Source organism: Mercenaria mercenaria, chromosome 17, assembly GCF_021730395.1.
Source record: "Mercenaria mercenaria strain notata chromosome 17, MADL_Memer_1, whole genome shotgun sequence".
Taxonomy (NCBI): Eukaryota; Metazoa; Mollusca; class Bivalvia; order Venerida; family Veneridae; genus Mercenaria; species Mercenaria mercenaria.
The window spans coordinates 43477661-43496364 of record NC_069377.1 but is presented as its reverse complement, the minus strand read 5'-3'; the positions used below and the strand labels follow the sequence as shown (position 1 = coordinate 43496364).

The window sequence follows — 18704 nt, the reverse complement described above, 5'->3', positions numbered from 1 at the left end:
AAGTTTGTCAAAACATTTAAGTACGAAAGGGGCATAATTTGGTCAAAAATACAAATAAGAGTTATGGGGATTGTTACCACACATGCAGATGATGATGATAAACATACATTTTAAGTTTCAAGTCATTATCTTATATTGTACTAAAGTTGATCCAAAAAGCGGAGATTGCCAAAAAATAAACGTATGAAAGGGGCATAATTCTATCAAAGATACAAGTAGAATTATGGGGATTGTAACCACACATGCAGATGATGATTATAAGAAATATTTTTAATTTCAAGTCATTATCTTTTAAAGTACCAAAGGTATGTCTATAAACGAAGCTTTCGAAAAAAATAACATGAAAATAATTCCAAGTATAACAACTTGGAGACCTTGACCTTGGGTATAAAGGGCCCAGCCCCTGCAAATACTTTATTTGTATGCTGGGCAATGTTTTTGTGAAGTAACAGTAAGAAATAAGCAATAGTAACAAAGATATGACAGTAAACCAAGGTTGCCGAAAACCATTAATCTTAAAAATAACCTAAGTATAATACTTTGATGACCTTGACCTTGGGTATAATGCGCTCAGCCCCTGCATATACTTTGTTTGTATGCTGGACAATGTTCATGTGAAAATACAGTAAGATATAAGCGATAGTAACAAAGATATGACAGAAATACACCAGGGCCCAGTCCCTGTACATACTTTGTTTGTATGCTGGACAAGCAATAGTAAAGATATAACAGAAAAGCAAAGGTTGCCGAAAAACTCTAACCTTAAAAAAAACTAAGTATAACACCTTGGTTACCTTGACCTTGGAAGTAATTGGCCCATCCCCTGCACATACTTTGTTTGCATGCTGAACAATGTTAATGTGAAGTTACAGTAATATATAAGCAAAAGTAACAAAGAAAAACAGATTGCCGAAAAACGTTAACCAGGAAAGTCGACGCCGACGCCGGGGCGAGTAGAATAGCACCCCTATTCTCCAAATAACGGAGCTAAAAAGCGAACCAACAAGGTGAAAGCAAAATGAAATAGGTTGCTTGCAGTTTGAAACATGTTGCTTGAAGTTCAAGACTTGTTTCTTTCACTTTAAGACACAATGCTTGCAGTTTGAGACATGCTGCTTGCAGTTCAAGAAACAGCTTGGTGTTTGAGACATACACATTGCTTGGAGTTTGTGTGTGTGTGTGTGTGTGTGTGTCTGCGTGTGTGTGTGTGTGTGTGTGTTTAACGTCTTTTTCAACAATTTTTCAGTCATATAAACGACGGTGTCTCCTTGTAGCAGTGAGCACAATGCCCAGTTTTATAGAGCAGCCTCACTGGAATATCACGCCGTAGACACGTGACATGATATCCCACCCAGTCACATTATACTGACACCGGGGCTGACCAGTCCTAGCACTACCCTCTTAATGCTGAGCGCCAAACGAGGAAGCTGCTAGTACCATTTTTTACGTCTTTGGTATGACGCGGCCGGGGATCGAACCCACGACCTCCCGCACTCGAAGCGGACGTTCTACCACTAGGCTACCGAGGCGGTCAAGCTCAAATTGAGACAAATTTCAAAGTGATGGCCACTGTCCAGAGAATTCATTATATCATTAATTTTGATAAAGAAACATCAAACTCTTGGTAAACAATAATAAAACGCAAAATAAAACTGTCAATATCATTTTTTCTAGGGTGCCTCAAGTAAACGGATTTAATGAGACAGAATTCAGACTCCAACATTGAAAATTAAGGTCAAGTCCTGTGGGACTGTTTTAAATTTTGCTCACTACATTTAAAAATAACCTTAGGGCAGAAGTAAAACCTACCTACATTTCTTCCACAATATGTAATCTAAAGAGTAAAAGCAAACTTTTACCGCATGTAACTCAGTATTTTTAAAGATGTCTAACTCTGCCCCCTTCTGTTTCAGAGGTAAATTCACTTTGAACAGCAAGAAATCGTTTATCAAATGAAAAATTTCCACTTTTGTACAATAAATCAATATTAAGTCTTGAAAAAAGTAAAAACTTATTAGAACAAAAAGAAAAATAATGAAGAACAAATTTGGTCCCAGTGGGGCTTGAACCTACGCCCCCTGAAAATATCTAGTCAAAGTAGGTTTATGGTAGGAACTGAATACTCTTCAAAAGGAGGTACTCTATTACGGGTCTAACACCTTAAGACACAATGCTTGCAGTTTGAGACATGCTGCTTGCATTTCAAGACATACAGCTTGGAGTTTTAGACATACACATTGCTTGAAGTTTGAGACATGTTGCTTGCAATTTAATTCACACTACTTGCAATTTGGAACATGTTGCTTGCAGTTAAAGACACATTGCTTGTAGTTTGAGACATGTTGCTTGCAGTTAAGTCACACTGCTTGCAATTTGGAAAATGTTGCTTGCAGTTAAAGACACATTTCTTGAAGTCTGACACACATACTTGGAGTTAGAGACATTAATTATTTAATAATTTATTCAAATCAGGGTGACAAAAATTTCAAACTTCTCAAAGCAAAATGTTTTAATCAACAGTACAGAATGATTTAACAAATACTCTCATTGAATGCTTTCTGAATTTCACAACAGTACTTGCTCCTAATTTTTGCAAATCATCGACACATTTCATTTTTACAGGGAGTTGAACCTGCAGTCTCAAAGTCACTTGCTACAGGCATTTACTAGTATGCCAATGAACATCATTATCAGTGGGGCATCCCTATGTGAGTTACTAAGGTCACTGCCTTTGAGCCTCTTGTCCATCGCTGCTGTGGGTTCTAGGTGGCTACCTAAAGGTCAGCATTTCTATCCAGGTGCAAGCATTTGCAAGCAAGGCAGTCTGCAAGACAGCTATATCCCCCGACGCTGTTATGGACAGTGAAAGGGTTGATGGTATTGGGTTGAAGCATTGACGCGTGTGCGTGTGCGTGTGGTGTGTGTGTGTGTGTGTGTGTGTGTGTGTGTGTGTGTGTGTGTGTTCGGGTTTAACGTCAATTTTTCAGTCATATAAACGACGGTGTCTACTTGTAGCAGTGAGCACAATTCCCAACTTTGTGCTGCCTCATTGGAATATCACGCCACAGACACGTGGCATGATACCCCACCCAGTCACATTATACTGACACCGGGCTGACCAGTCCTAGCACTATCCTCTCAATGCTGAGCGCCAAGCGAGGAAGCTACTAGTAGCATTTTTACGTCTTTGGTATGACGCGACCCGGGATCGAACCCACGACCTCCCGCACTCGAAGCGGACGCTCTACTACTAGGCTACCGAGGCGGCTGAAGCATTGACGCTGTAAAGTATATTTTATACCGGTAGTCCATGTATGACGACATCAATGAATTTGAAAGTCTTTCAAGGGATTTAGGAGATACAGAGCGGACACACAAAATGGAAGGCTCAATCATTTGACCTCGAGATGTGACCTTGACCTTGAGCGGACATGGCTGACCCATAAGTTATGCACATTGTCTTGATGAGGTGATCATTTGACCAAAGTTTCATGAAAATCCTTAAAGGGGTTTTGGGGATACAGAGCTCAAACGTTTGACCTCGAGTTGTGAAATTGATCTTGAGCCGACTCATAAGTTCTCCACATAGTCTTGATGTGGTGATCATTTCGTCTAAGTTTCATGAAAATCCTTCAAGGTGTTTAGGAGATACAGAGCGGATACAAAATGGAAGGCTCAAACACTTGACCTACGGCTGTGACCTTGACCTTGAGCCAACATGACTGACTCATAAGTTCTGCACATCGCCCTGATGAGGTGATCATTTGACCCAACTTTCATGAAAATCCTTTAAGTTGGTTTAGGAGATACAGAGCGGACACAAAATGGAAGGCTGAAACTTTAGACCTCGAGTTGTGACTTTGACCTTGAGCTAACATGACTGACATATAGGTTCTGCATATCGCCTTGATGAGGTGATCACTTGACCCAAGTTTCAAGAAAATCCTTCAAGGGGTTAAGGAGATACAGGGAAGACACAAAATGTTACAGAAGGAAGAACGGAAGGACTGAGACCATTCCTATAACCCCACACCACTCGTGGCGGTGGATTAAAATAGTGCTTGGAGGGGCAATGAGGTCTTCCTCCACCATCAAAAGCTAGAAAAGTTGCCATATGACATACAATTGTTTTGATGCATCTTTAAACCCAACAAAAAGCATAATTTTCACTAAAAGCTTGTATATAAATTAAACATTACTTTAATTGTATAACCCTATTGGGCACTACTGTTATGATCCATGTACAATTTTGATTGTTATGGTAATCTGTGTGCCCATTTGGGGTTTCAATGATACCATAAGGTTCTGTGAACACACCACCACACTCAGTGACCCTGAAATTGTAAAAGTTGTAAACTGGTAAGAACTAGTTCTAATTATTTTTGGGCTGTCACCATACACCATCATGAAAACTTGCATTGAAATGTTAACAAATGTTTAAACAGTTCTTATCAAAAAGTCATAAATGAATATTATATCAAAGGCTTTTATCAGTCCTAACACCTAGCTGTTAAATGTATTACATTTAACAGGAGTGTTGAAATTTATAACAAGAGCTGTCTGATGACAGCGCGCTCGACTATTCGAAGAATTGATTGAAGAATGGGGTCAAAATATTTCCACGGATATTCAGACAAAAGAAATAAATAGATTAGACAGACAATGTTCCTGTATTACTTTGATTTCGATAAGTCTTGCACTAAATGGCAATATATGAGCCAATTTCAAAGTCCAAAAAGGGCCATAATTCAGTCAAAATAGTTATGTACTCTTGCTTACAGATGGAAATCATAATGATAAACAAGTGTTCAAAGTTTAAAAGCCATATGTCAAATAGTTTTGACAAAACATGGACTTGTATGAAAACAGAACCAATTTCAAAATCCAAAAAGGACCATAATTCAGCCAAAATAGATGACAGAGTTATGTTCTCTTTCCTACAGATAGAGACTATTATACTAAACAAGTGATAAAAGTTTCAAAGCCATATGTCAGACACTTTACAAAAAATATGACCTGGTACGAAAAACTTAACCAAGATTTCTAAGTCAAAATGGGCCATAATTCAGCCAAAATCCTTGATGGAGTTATGTACTCTTGCCTATAACTGGACATGGTGATGGTAAACAGGTGCTGAAAGTTTCAAAGCTTTATCTCAAAATACTTTGTCAAAATATGAACTGGTACGAAATATTAACCCAGATTTCTATGTCAAAAAGGGCCATAATTCAGCCAAAATCCTTGATGGAGTTATGTGCTCTTGCCTATAACTGGACATGGTGATGGTAAACAAGTAATAAAAGTTTCAAAGCTTTATCTCAAAAGACTTTGTCAAAATATGAACTGGTACGAAAAACTTAACCAAGATTTCTAAGTCAAAAGGGGCCATAATTCAGCCAAAATCCTTGATGGAGTTATGTACTCTTGCCTATAACTGGACATGGTGATGGTTAACAGGTGTTGAAAGTTTCAAAGCTTTATCTCAAAAGACTGTCAAAATATGAACTGGTACGAAATATTAACCCAGATTTCTAAGTCAAAAAGGGCCATAATTCAGCCAAAATCCTTGATGGAGTTATGTGCTCTTGCCTATAACTGGACATGGCGACGGTAAACAAATATTGAAAGTTTCAAAGCTTTATCTCAAAAGACTTTGTCAAAATATGAACTGGTACGAAAAACTTAACCATGATTTCTAAGTCAAAAGGGGCCATAATTCAGCCAAAATCCTTGATTGAGTTATGTGCTCTTGCCTATAACTGGCCATGATGATGGTAAACAAGTGTTGAAAGTTTCAAAGCTTTATCTCAAAAGACTTTGTCAAAATGTGGACTGGTACGAAAAACTTAACCCAAGGTGTGACGCCGATGCCGACGCCGACACCGACGCCGGCGCCGTGGTGAGTAGGATAGCTCTACTTATTCTTCGAATAGTCGAGCTAATAACTAGAGTTGCTTTTGAGAAAAGCACATGTCTCCCACAACTGCCTAATCATCTAAATAGCAAGTCAGTCTTTATATACTGTTTACTCACTACAAATATACTCTTAAGAGCAAAAAGGCCGATTTTGGGTAATTCAAGGGTCATAATTCTGGAGTGCCTCGGGCGCTTTGGCTAGTTAATGAACCTGGTCAAGGAGTTATGGTAAAAAACATTTGGTTTAGGTTTGGTGAAGATGGGGTGAGAAATGTTGGACTTATAGCGCGGACGAGAATAAAAAGGCCGATTTTCGGTAATTCAAGGGCCATAATTCCAAAGTATCTGGGTCGATTTGGCTAGTTATCGAACTTGGCCGCGGACCTATGGTCAAACACATTTTGTTTAAGTTTGGTGATGATCGGATGAGAAATGTTCGACTTAGAGCACGGACAAGAGTAAAAAGGCCGATTTTCGGTAATTCAAGGGCCATAACTACAAAGTGCCTGGACCGATTTGGCTCATTATCGAACTTGCCCTACTAGAGCGCATGCACATTCATCAAGTCAAAAGGACTCCTATAGACTGCATGCGCATTCCTGGAGCCAAAAGGACCCCTGTACTACTCATGCCGAAAGGACCCCTATACTACTCATGAGTAGTATAGGGGTCCTTTGGCTACAGGAATGCGCCTAAAATCTGAGCATTTTTCGGTAATTCAAGGGCCATAATTCCAAAGTGCCTAGGCCGATTTGGCTAGTTATCGAACTTGGCTGAACACTTACTGGCAGACACATTTTGTTGAAGTTTTGTGAAGATCGGATGAGAAATGTTCGACTTAGAGTGCGGACAAGCTTTGTGACAGGCACACACACACAGAGACTGGAGTAAATCAATAAGTCTCCCACACCACTGTATGGTGGGAGACATAATAAGATATATTTGATGTAATTACCGCTACCTTAAAAAACAGCTTTAATTTGTTTCATTTCAAACAAGAGACTTTGATCTTTCATATGAAAAAGAGCTGTCACTAATGGTGACAAATGCCCCCGCAGCGCCTTGATCTTTGACCTGGTGACCTTGACCTTTGACCTGGTGACCCCAAAGTCAATAGGGGTCGTGTAATCAATAAGTACTATTAGCATGTGAAGTTTGAAGGTCCTGGGTGCAGTGGTTCGCGAGTAAAGTGCCTTCATGCAAAAAGTTAACACTGGCCCCTGTGACCTTGACCTTTGACCTGGTGACCCCAAGGTCAGTAGGGGTCGTGTACTCAATAAGTGCTATCAGCCTGTGAAGTTTGAAGGTCCTGGGTGCAGTGGTTCGCGAGTAAAGTGCCTTCATGCAAAAAGTTAACATTGGCCCCTGTGACCTTGACCTTTGACTTAGCGATCCCAAAATCAGTAGAGATCGTGTACACAATAAGTACTATCAGCGTTTGAAGTTTGAAGGTCCTGGGTGCAGTGGTTCGCGAGTAAAGTGCCTTCATGCAAAAAGTTAACATTGGCCCCTGTGACCTTGACCTTTGACTTAGCGACCCCAAAATCAGTAGGGGTCGTATACTCAAACAGCACTATCAGCAAGTGAAGTTTGAAGGTTCTGGGTGCAGTGGTTCGCGAGTAAAGTGCCTTCATGCAAAAAGTTAACGTTGTGACGAACGAACGAACTAACGGACGGACAGTTGAAAACTAAAATGCCTCCCTTCGGGGGGCATAAAAAGTCGCATTTTTCTTTTGATCTCTCTACAGTGTGGAGTAATCTGAATCCGACTAATTTTACAAGCACATATATCATGATTCCTGAGGACATATGTGACAACAGCTGGTGTTTTGTTTTCATTTCTTATCATCTCTGGCTGAATCGATGTCCCTAAGTTCGGGACAATTTTTCAATAAACTTAAGTAAAACACAGTACCTAAAACAGAGTATTTGCTTTGAGTTGTTTAATTTTTTCCTGACTCTACTTCTCATTTTCCTTATCAACTTAAACAGTAAAATAATACACTTACGTGTAATGGGCTATATATCCAGTACGGACTACAGAACCGTCAGTCCAGAACTGTATGTGCATCTGTCCAAGCGAACTGATAGGCTGAGGTGCTGTAGTACCACAGTATTTACCAAGTAGTAGAGAGTTGGAATTGTAACCAGCATATACTGCAACCCGGTCATACACACAGTTACTGGCAACTAAAAACAAATATCATTTCTTTTAATAACCATCTGTTTACACCAATATCAGAAAAAGACCTTTTACTGACTAGTGTTTACATCACTCCACGACTTCTTCTGGATTTCAAACCAGTCTCTTTGCTGAACCAACCTTATAAACTGAAGTCTAGTGACCAGTCTAAAACCAAAGCATTTGATTGGCTGTTTTAATCTGAAATTGAGCAATGGTATGGTTTCAGTTAAATAATGGACTCCAAACTGAGTTTTATAACCTGATAGGCCCATATCCAAGTAACATACCAGAAATTTTGATGATCATACTAGTCAATTTCAAATTTCACAGGGGCATAAAAAAGTCGTCAAGTCTTGGATTTCTAATAACATGCTGCTGTATCTCATAATTATTCTAGATGCATGTTTTATCTTTTTAATCATATTTTTAAATTATTTTTATCTATTTCTTATTTGAATAACAAGAGTACCAGAATGTCACAATATACGCCCGTCACGTAGACGTTACAGTAAAACATATTCTGTACAAGTAGGCTTCTTTTAAAAAAGAAACTTAGAAGAGATCAAGTGTTGCTCCTTTTAAAGTTATATCAGAGACACAGATAACAATTGTTATCTATGTCTCTGGTTATATGATAAGGTTGTGCTGTTGACGAAAATCAGTTTCCCTGTCGCAGGTCACTGTGACCTATTAGTGGTCATAGTCACTGTGACCATGACCTAATGGCCTCAAAATCAATTAGTCATCTTAAGGTTATGAGCAACCTCCGCCAATCCGAGGACTTTCCTAGTTACTGAATTTCATTTAAAAATGTTCAAAAGGTACCACTGCAATAATTGTACACTGAACTTGGCCCTGGTGAAAGCTGCCAAATAAGCATCTTACCATTTTTGCGAGAGCCTCACCTAACACTGCCCCTTTCGTTTGGGCCCTAGAGAAAAGCTTCCGAGAAGCTTTAAAAAAGCTAAGAAGAAAATCCCAATCGAACGGACGTCGTCATTGATCGTCTCTGTAAAGAAACTGTGTGGATACATAAACTGAAAACGTTTTATCAAAATGGTTTAAATTCATAAGTTTTATTTGATATTAATTGACCAATTAACTATTTGTACTGATCTGTATAATGCCGAGTATATCTATTTTACCTATTAGATTAGTATTACCTATTTCTGTTTTTTATATAAATAAGTATAAGAAATTATGTATAAACATATCCGACGATTTACCCGGTATGTTTGTTAAATACTTATATTTTCGGCTATAGAAACGTATTTTGAATTCATTTAACAGTGTAAATAATGTAGACCTAAACTATGTATACATTTTACCGCCTTTTTTACGCGACGTTATTTTAACGTCGTCACGTCTGTTGTTTTTATCGTAATTCTTCCCTGATGAAGGCTTAACGCCGTAACGTTGGAAGTTAATAATAATCTCTGAACAAACCCTACACGGTATGTTGCTGATTTTGCCTGTTTATTTGTAGACAGTTAAGACCAAACAATGACATATCCAATTCTAACAACCAGGTTAAAAAGTTTCAAGAATAAGCTATTTATAGTAGCAACAAAGGGAAGAAAGTCCACATGAAATCTATATATTGTTTTTCTAAGTCCACAAAAAAAACCGCTCCTTAACAGAAAGAAATACCTACGGAAGAGCATTAGTGCCAGGTGTAAGTTATTAATTAACTCGAAATTTCAAGCCCATATGGCAATGAAATATAGAGATACCATACATGAACGTGTACTTCAGAGATTGGTGCAATAATTTTGGAACAAATTAAATATGATCTTGTGAGAGAAATTAAAAATGAACTTCAGCTAGAAATTAAAAAGCTATGTAAAACTGAAACTGCAAAATTGCACGAGAAAATATCTTCTTTTCAAAGATCTAACATGGAACTTTCCACGAGCTTGACGGCCACTCAACTTGAACTAGACGAACTAAAACAATATGGTAGAAGAATGTGCCTTAAATCTCCGGCATACCAGGAGACACCCACACTGCATCAGAGGATGTTGAGGCGGAAGTGGTAAAACATGCTAGCGATGTGGGTATCGAACTGACAAGTAATGACATAGATAAGTGCCATAGGATAGGAAAGCCCAAGGGAATTACGAATCGTACAGTCATAGTGAAGTTTACTAATTCCAAGGCTAGACAAAGGGTGTACGCAGCACGTAAAAGAATCGTCGATGGAATATTCGTTCAAGAAAACTTCACCCGTTTCCGAGAGAAACTCAGCTACGAAGCTAGGCAGCTTGTCCGAGCAAAAAAACTTTCAATGACTTGGATTGCTGGTTGCAAAGTGTTTGCTTCTTTGCCAGTTTCAAATCGTGTTATTCACATTAAAGACATGTCAGTGATTGAAGCTATACAGGAGGATAAAGCCGTTTACAAAGGACAGAACTGAACTGAAGCATCATCAATGTTTATCAACAAAAGTGTACTACTTTCTGACCTACTGTGTTATAATTATTTAGTGCATGAATAACTCCAATAAGCTGATAGATCTAAATCTACTTACATTACTGATGACGACGTGTTATCACCTGTCTTCTGTTAATCCAAGCAGACGACACAAGTTATATTCCATCCTTTTATTTCACTTGTAACACTTTATTAATATCACCATTTTTGTATTTTTTGACCATTTAGCTTTATGGGTTATTTGTTATTTGCTTTTTGACCATTCTCTAATATAACATTTTGCAATACATCACTATAAACCGCGTAATACAGAAAAATAATCGTATTCCCGCACGCTTTCCACAGTTTATATGTAATTTGGTCCACCTTCTGAAGTTTTTAAGTACATTGACAAGATTTTTTGTTGTTGTCAGATGTTGTCAAATACACATATCCATAGTTTTTAATAATTGCGCGTAAGTGTAATGAATTAGATTATTTTTAAAGTTGATACACTAATGTCAAATTATTCTGTCAAATGTCTACTTCATCTTCTTCTTGCCGTTCGCCACTACACTGTAAGACCAGTAGCCTCGATGAAACTTGTGGTTTGCCGCAGATCCTTAATGCCTCCATACAGTTTCTGGTGGACTGAGGTATCTATCGACCAAGTCGCAGCTCGTTGGCGATGATGTCAGTCTGTATTTCTTGTAAATGTGAGCATTGAGCTTGTTGTGCCCTGAGCGGAGCCTGACCATCATCACTTGTTCAGACCGATCAAGGAGATGAAAAGCATCTTCCTCCATCCTTGGTCTCGTTAGTGCCTTGATGATGGTGACTTTCTCCTTGTAACTCACAGGTTCTGTTGGTTGTTTTGACTGAGCTCCTAGCTTAGCCAGTTTGTCTGCCTCTCCATTGCCTGCAAGTCCACAATGGGATGGAATCCACTGAAGTGCTACTTTGCAGGTTATACTCAGGCTCTGAATTCTCCTGGCTAGCTGCGGAGCTTTATTGTTGATCACAGCTTCCATGACAGACAGCGCATCTGTGAGAAAGACGACTGAGGAGCTTTCTTCTGCCGAGTCTTCAACCATTGAGACGGCCTTCATGAGTGCTTCAGTCTCTGCCTTGTAATTGCTGCAGTGTTTTCCTGTGGCTGCATGTAGTGTTTATCTCTTGCCAGGTGGGTATTGAATGAAAACTCCTGCTTCTCCATCTTTGACGGCGCATGTGGCACCAGTCTATGATTCCGGAGGATAGTCTTCATTGATCATAGCAAGTGTGAGGCTCTTCCGAATGCCTTCATTCTCTTGCTTCCCGCGGTCAAGACGAGGAACAGCAAGTCTCGCAGTCACTGAGGACAGATAATTCGCTAGCGGGTTTATAATGTCTTCACTACCTAGGGGAGTCGTTGGTATGCTCAGCTCAGTTTTGAACTCTCGGTTGAGTTTCTTTGCGTCATGTACGAAGCTGCTACGTTTGAGCCGATTCTTAGTGTAGCCATCTAGCTTGGCTTTCATAGGATGGTTTTGAAAAGACCCGAACTTCTCTGCTTGAAGCAGAACCTTTGCATGTCTTCTGTCTTGTAACGGCTGTGTGCCTGTTAGCTTCTCCATGAAGGAGATTGGTGTAGACTTTGTAGCACCTGTCATGATCCGCAATGCTTGGTTCTGAACCTTGTCTAAAGCCTGTTGGTTAATTTTGGCAGTAGTGGACCAGGCAGTTGAGCTATACTCTAAATGGGGTCTCACTGTTCCCTGATATACTGTCTTGAGTATTTGCTCATTTGCTCCCCATGTTGTTCCAGCAAGTTTGCGCATCATGGCAAGCTTCCTACGGGCCTTCCCTTCTGCTTGACTAATGTGGGGCTTCCAGGTTAGCCGTTTGTCAAAGGTCACTCCGAGGTATTTTGCCTCGTCTGCTTCAATCAGCGGAATATTTCCCATCTTGATTTTACCCGCCCTCTGCTTTGACGACAGGGAGAATAGTGTGGTGGACGATTTCTCTGTATTGATCGATACACACCAATCTTCAGCCCAAGCTGAAAGTTTGTTGATGGCTTCTTGCATCCTGCATGTGGCTGTAGTGGCACGTCTTCCTTACACCATAACACCAGATCGTTAGCGTAGAGAGCAGCCTTAACTCCTTTCGGTAGTTCAGACACCAGATCATTGATGAAAAGCATGAAGAGTGTAGGGGATAAGACTCCGCCTTGTGGGACACCATGACGCAACAGGAACTTCCTACTGCTGGCATGTTCTGACCTGCTTCATAAACTGACCTGCCACGCAAAGGTCATTTACCTGTTGGGTAAAATAGTAAAGATCTTCTAAAGTTCTATTACCAAAACGTAGGGGTGTATGATGTTCATCTGCGTGTATTTATTAGGTATTTATTGAATGGCTGATCCTGTAATCACATGCAATCCACCTATAGTTAGATATGTATCAATCGCTAATAAACATGTGAACAACCTTTGTCACAGGTCATTAAACTGTAAACAAAACGCTGTTGAATAATGGTCGACAAAAATAAAGGTAAAATCTTTATTGCGTTATTTTAAAAAAATGATAATATTTTGAGCTGTTTCTAGAAATTGGTACAGCTGAGTTTCGAATCTGTCGTACGAGTACTTTTTATGTAAATGCCGAGGCCTTTTGTCTGTATATAATAGTTACAAGAGTCAATAGTACTAACTTTATGCGTATCAAAAATTGATATCTTGTTACGTGTATGCACAACTTATCTTTTATAGCTGCCGTTTATTACACTCGCAGCGCCAAGCAAAATAAATTTCTAGGCACTTGAGGTACACTGCGTAAAAACTCATGATAGTACTAATAAGAATAATGATATATTTAGTTTACATTCTATATCACAACGGGTATTTTCCGGTTTTAACCTTAGTTTAACCTTATAGGTCAGAGACCACCAATTCAAAAAAGTTCAGGGCACTTACTGGGAATGAGGTAAGCGTATACCTGGGAATAAGGTAACATCTGTGCGTTCTGATTGGTCAGTCATGTAAACAAACCCAGGAAGTGATTATTTTTTCAAAATTGATATTTTTTCACTGCATTTACAGTATTTTATTATACATTTTGACAAAATTTGCTACATTTTATGTGTATTGAAAAAAAGTTTTATCAAACGAATTTCTCCCGCCATGTCAATGTTGTAAACAGGGGGTCATCTCATTCACACGAAAATTACTTAAATAAAGTATCACTATTCATATGTTTTTCGTCCGATATTTTGGTAGAACTAAGATAGTTCTTGAAAAACTTGTAATTAGATATACATGTTTCGATGTATGGAAGGCCGTACACGCCATAATGTTACAATGTAAGTCTATATTTATTCATTTTGTTGGGTTTAACGTCGCACCGACACAATTTTAGGTCATATGGCGACTTTCCAGCTTTAATGGTGGAGGAAGACCCCAGGTGCCCCTCCGTGCATAATTTCATCACGAGCGGGCACCTGGGTAGAACCACCGACCTTCCGTAAGCCAGCTGGATGGCTTCCTCACGTGACGAATTCTACGCCCCAAATGAGGTTTCGAACCCACATCGATGAGGGGCAAATGGTTTGAAGTCAACGACTCTAACCACTCGGCCACGGAGGCCCCCCATGTAAGTCTATAGGAAAACAATTGGTGGTCTCTAACCTGGAATAGGGAAAATAAGTTCTTCAGTACAACTAAAATAGGGGAAATGGGTGTTGCACATTATACATACAGACAAGGACCCCAAGTATTATTACTGTATTTCAGAGAAAGTAACAGAATATTCCAATTTGTATGAAAACTCAATCTAATTACATATCCTACAATTACTAGCAGTTTACTTCCAACCAATGAACATAGAATTTAACAACTGCAATAAAACCTAATATATAAAACCAAGTCTGCAAATCAAACAAATTATTCATAGGTACTTTAATTCATTAGGGAAATGGAGCTGTCATCATTTCTGCGGTGCAGCTATGGCAAGATGTTATGTGAGAAAGCTATGCAACCAGACTGAAGCTTAAACTTGTGGCCTTGGAATACTGTTCCTATGCTCTACTGACTGAGCTACAGGCTGTTTACAAATTTTCTTCCATATTTAAATTACATGTGTCTAAACTATATTGAAATTCAGCCTCAAATTGCAGTCGTATGTATTTATAACAGGTGTCGTAACCAAGTCAAAGTCATATGTTTGATACCATACATGTATGTTACAAGGTCGGATAAATATGCAGAAGGACTTTGACTCAGACCTAGGGTTTTTGCTGACCAAATTACTTGGCCTCCTGCACATTTTCTTGCAGAGTTTTTAATTTTTAGAAATTAGTTGTTAAAATATGCAAAATATGGTAAAAACAAATTGTGAAAACATGCTGTTTTGAAATTTTTGTAAAAAGTATTGATTTCTAAGAAAATTCTACATAAGGCAAGAAATTGTTTCATTAATGATTGAAGTGAGCATACTACCTATTTTTGCAAACAAAAAGAGTCTTAGCAGAAATTATTTAAGAAAATTGGTATACACTGGTAATTCTGACAAAATGCATATCAAAATTATGATTCTTTGCCTACATAGTCATCTAATAATGATAAACATGTGTGCCAAGATTCAAAGCTGTAGTTCTTATAGATTTTGAGAAAAGGTGGACTTAAACAAAAATTTTAACCAAAAAAACCCCCTCAATTCTAAGTACACAAAGGGCCATTCTTTTGACAAAATGCATATCAGAGTTATTGTTCTTGGCCTACTGAGTCGCCGCGTGATGACAAACATATGTGCAAAGTTTCAAAGCTGTAGCTCTTACGGTTTTTGAGAAAAGACGCACCTAAAACAAAAATTTTAACAAACGTCAACGCCAATGATCAAGTGACGACAAAACCTGGTAGAGTTTTAGCAAAAATCAGATGAGCTAAAAATGGCACATAGTCATAGCAGTAGTGCCTGATAATGCTTTGCCTCATGTTACGTTATGTTTTGTATAATTCGTTTTAGTGACAGTTTTTAAATACAATAGGACCAATCTTTTTTGCTAGCAAGAAAATCTTTGTGTAGCTAAATGTTTATGCAACACAATCTTAATCTAATGTAATAAATCAAATCTATTAGAAGATACTTTGTTAGCAAATAATGCAACCAATGAAAATGGTTTTGATTTAATTGAGACAGTCAAATGTTCACACCAGGAAAAATATTCTTAGCACCATTATTTTTTTCCAAAATGGAACAAAATTAAAAAATAATTTATAGCAAAAGAGTGTTTTAACACTATTTATGCAAGATGGGCGGTTAGACGTTGGGCTCAGTAATTTCACGCGGGTACAGCCCAAGTGTATAAATAGTGTTAAAACTTCCTATAAATTATTTCAATTCTAATATGCCCTTAATCTAAAACAGTAGACAAAATATAGTAGCGCTCTTTCTTGGTCGCAACAAAAACATTGACGTCGCTGCATGTTACGTGACGTCATTTTAGCTTGAGTGTTTTAACAGACATTCTAGCATAAAACTGCTGTTATTGCCACTTTTCGGGGGTATTTTTACAGGAGAGAAAGCGTGTGTTAACAGAGAGATTCTCGCGCTCACGTGCTGTTATAACACCTTTTTATATATGCGCGTTCCGTGGCGAAGCATCAACGTATTACGGCCTGAAAACGGATAATTCAAAAGGAAATGATGTCAACGTGAAAAAACAACGTCGACTTTACCGCGCATTTCATGGAAATTTAATGACGTTGATGGACAGTATATTCATTTACCTGTTTTTACGCATTTTATTCTAGAATAGCTTTAGCGCATGTTCTTTTCTTGTTATAACATATTCAGAATCCCTCGGGAATCGTTGGTATCCTCGCTCTAACGGGCTCGGGTACCAACCAATCCCTTGGGATTCTGCAGATGTTATAACACAAAAAACGTGCGTTATCCATACAAAGGTATATTAGAAATCTATTTACTGAACATATATTATGTTAAAAAGTAAATGATACCCAGTTATTTACAACAAACTAAAGTTTTGCTGTAGCACAAAAAAAAAATGCTTGTAATGTTTTAATTGGAACAACAAAGGCATAACAAGGAAAAAAAGTGTGAGTTTGAATTTTCAGCTTTGGTAGGGTAAAAATCTAATTACACAAGTAAACTTTTGTGCCCTTTTTCTCATATCATATGTGTTAGTCTTGGCCACTTTCTGACCTCAGGAAATCGATAAAATGGTGAAGGACTCACTTCGGCTTCTGTACAATTTTAAAAGAGAGATAAAAAGAAATTTTAGTTGGACTTGGCAGACAATTTGCCTGGTACAAGTATATGAAGTTTTGGCTGTAACTAGAAAATGCTTTTGTAAAAAAGCGCATGTCTCCCCCAATGCAAAGTCCTATAGGCAAGAAGTCAATAGGGGTCAGGAGCGAAAGTCAAGAGACACTGATGGTTGGCTGCAATAGGGATCATCTACTTGGCATGTCCAGTCATCCCGCTAAATTTCAACACTCTTGGCCTAGTGGTTCTCAAGTCACTGTTCAGGCTCCTGTGACCTTGACCTTTGATCAAGTGACCTCAAAATAAATAGGGGTCATCTACTCTGCATGTCCAATCATCTTATCAAGTTTCAACATTGTAGGTCAAGTGGTTCTCAAGTTATTTCCAAAAAATGATTTTACATGAACAGGCCACTGTGACCTTGACCTTTAATAGACTGACCCCAAAATCAATAGGGGTCATCTACTCTGCATGTTCAATCATCCTAATAGATGAAGTTTCAACATTCTGGGTCAAGTGGTTCTCAAGTTATTGATCGGAACTGGTTATCAATGTTCAGGCCCCTGTGACCTTGACCTTTAACGGAGTGACCCCAAAAACAATAGGGGTCATTTACTCTGCATGAACAATCATCCTATGAAGTTTCAACATTCTGGGTCGAGAGGTTCTCAAGTTATTGATTGGAAATGGTTTTCCATGTTCAGGCCCCTGTGGCCTTGACCTTTAACAGAGTGACCCTAAAATCGTTAGGGGTCACCTACTCTGCATGACCAATCATCCTATAAAGTTTCATCATTCTGGGTCAAGTGGTTCTCAGGTTACTGACCGGAAATGGTTTTCAATGTTCAGGCCCCTGTGACCTTGACCTTTGATGGAGTGACCCCAAAATCAATAGGGGTCATCTACTCTTTATGACCAATCATTCTATGAAGTTTCAACATTCTGGGTCAAGTGGTTCTCTAGTTATTGATCGTAAATGGCTTTCAATATTCGGGCCACTGTGACGTTGACCTTTGACGGAGTGACCCCAAAATCAATAGGGGTCATCTACTCTTCATGGTCAATCATCCTATGAAGTTTCAACATTCGGGGTCAAGTGGTTCTCTAGTTATTGATCGGAAATGGTTTTCAATGTTCAGGCCCCTGTGACCTTGACCTTTGACAGAGTCACCCCAAAATCAATAGTGGTCATCTACTCTTCATGACCAATCATCCTATGAAGTTTCAACATTCGGGGTCAAGTGGTTCTCTAGTTATTGATCGGAAATGGTTTTCAATTTTCAGGCCCCTGTGACCTTGACCTTTGACGGAGTGACCCCAAAATCAATAGTGGTCATCTACTCTTCATTATCAATCATCCTACCAAGTTTCAACATTCTAGGTCAAGTCGTTCTCTAGTTATTGATCGGAAATGGTTTTCAATGTTCAGGCCCCTGTGACGTTGACCTTTGACGGAGTGACCCCAAAATCAATAGGAGTCATTTACTCTTCATGACCAATCATCCTATGAAGTTTCAACATTCTGGGTCAAGTGGTTCTCTAGTTATTGATCGGAAATGGTTTTCAATGTTCAGGCCCCTGTGACCTTGACTTTTGACGGAGTGACCCCAAAAACAATAGGGGTCGTCTACTCCAGCAGCCCTACAACCCTATGAAGTTTGAAGGTTCTAGGTCAAATGGTTCTCCAGTTATTGCTCGGAAATGAAGTGTGACGTACGGACGGACGGACGGAAGGACGGTCGGACGGACAGGGCAAAAACAATATGTCTCCTGGGGGAGACATAATTCTTGATCAAGATGATCGAGCACTTCTTGCTTTTATTACATTACTTACATATGCAGTACTTAATTTGAAAGAAATCGCAACATTTTTGTTCATTGATAGGTTTAACTAAAGCATACTGGTAAAATTTTATCAGTGC

The 18704-nt window shown here is 38.8% G+C and overlaps 1 protein-coding gene across 2 annotated transcripts in view; it reads right to left on the bottom strand.

Moving 5' to 3' along the window:
- LOC123536160 (deleted in malignant brain tumors 1 protein-like) overlaps window positions 1–18704 on the bottom strand; it is a 106813-nt gene that overhangs the window by 56469 nt on the left and 31640 nt on the right. For both annotated transcript variants that reach the window (XM_053528038.1, XM_053528039.1), the window contains exons 11-12: window positions 7926–8106; window positions 4200–4334 (exon numbers count right to left, since the gene is read on the bottom strand). In XM_053528038.1, coding sequence (XP_053384013.1) covers window positions 4200–4334; window positions 7926–8106 — 316 coding nt within the window. The remainder of the gene's footprint in view (window positions 1–4199; window positions 4335–7925; window positions 8107–18704) is intronic.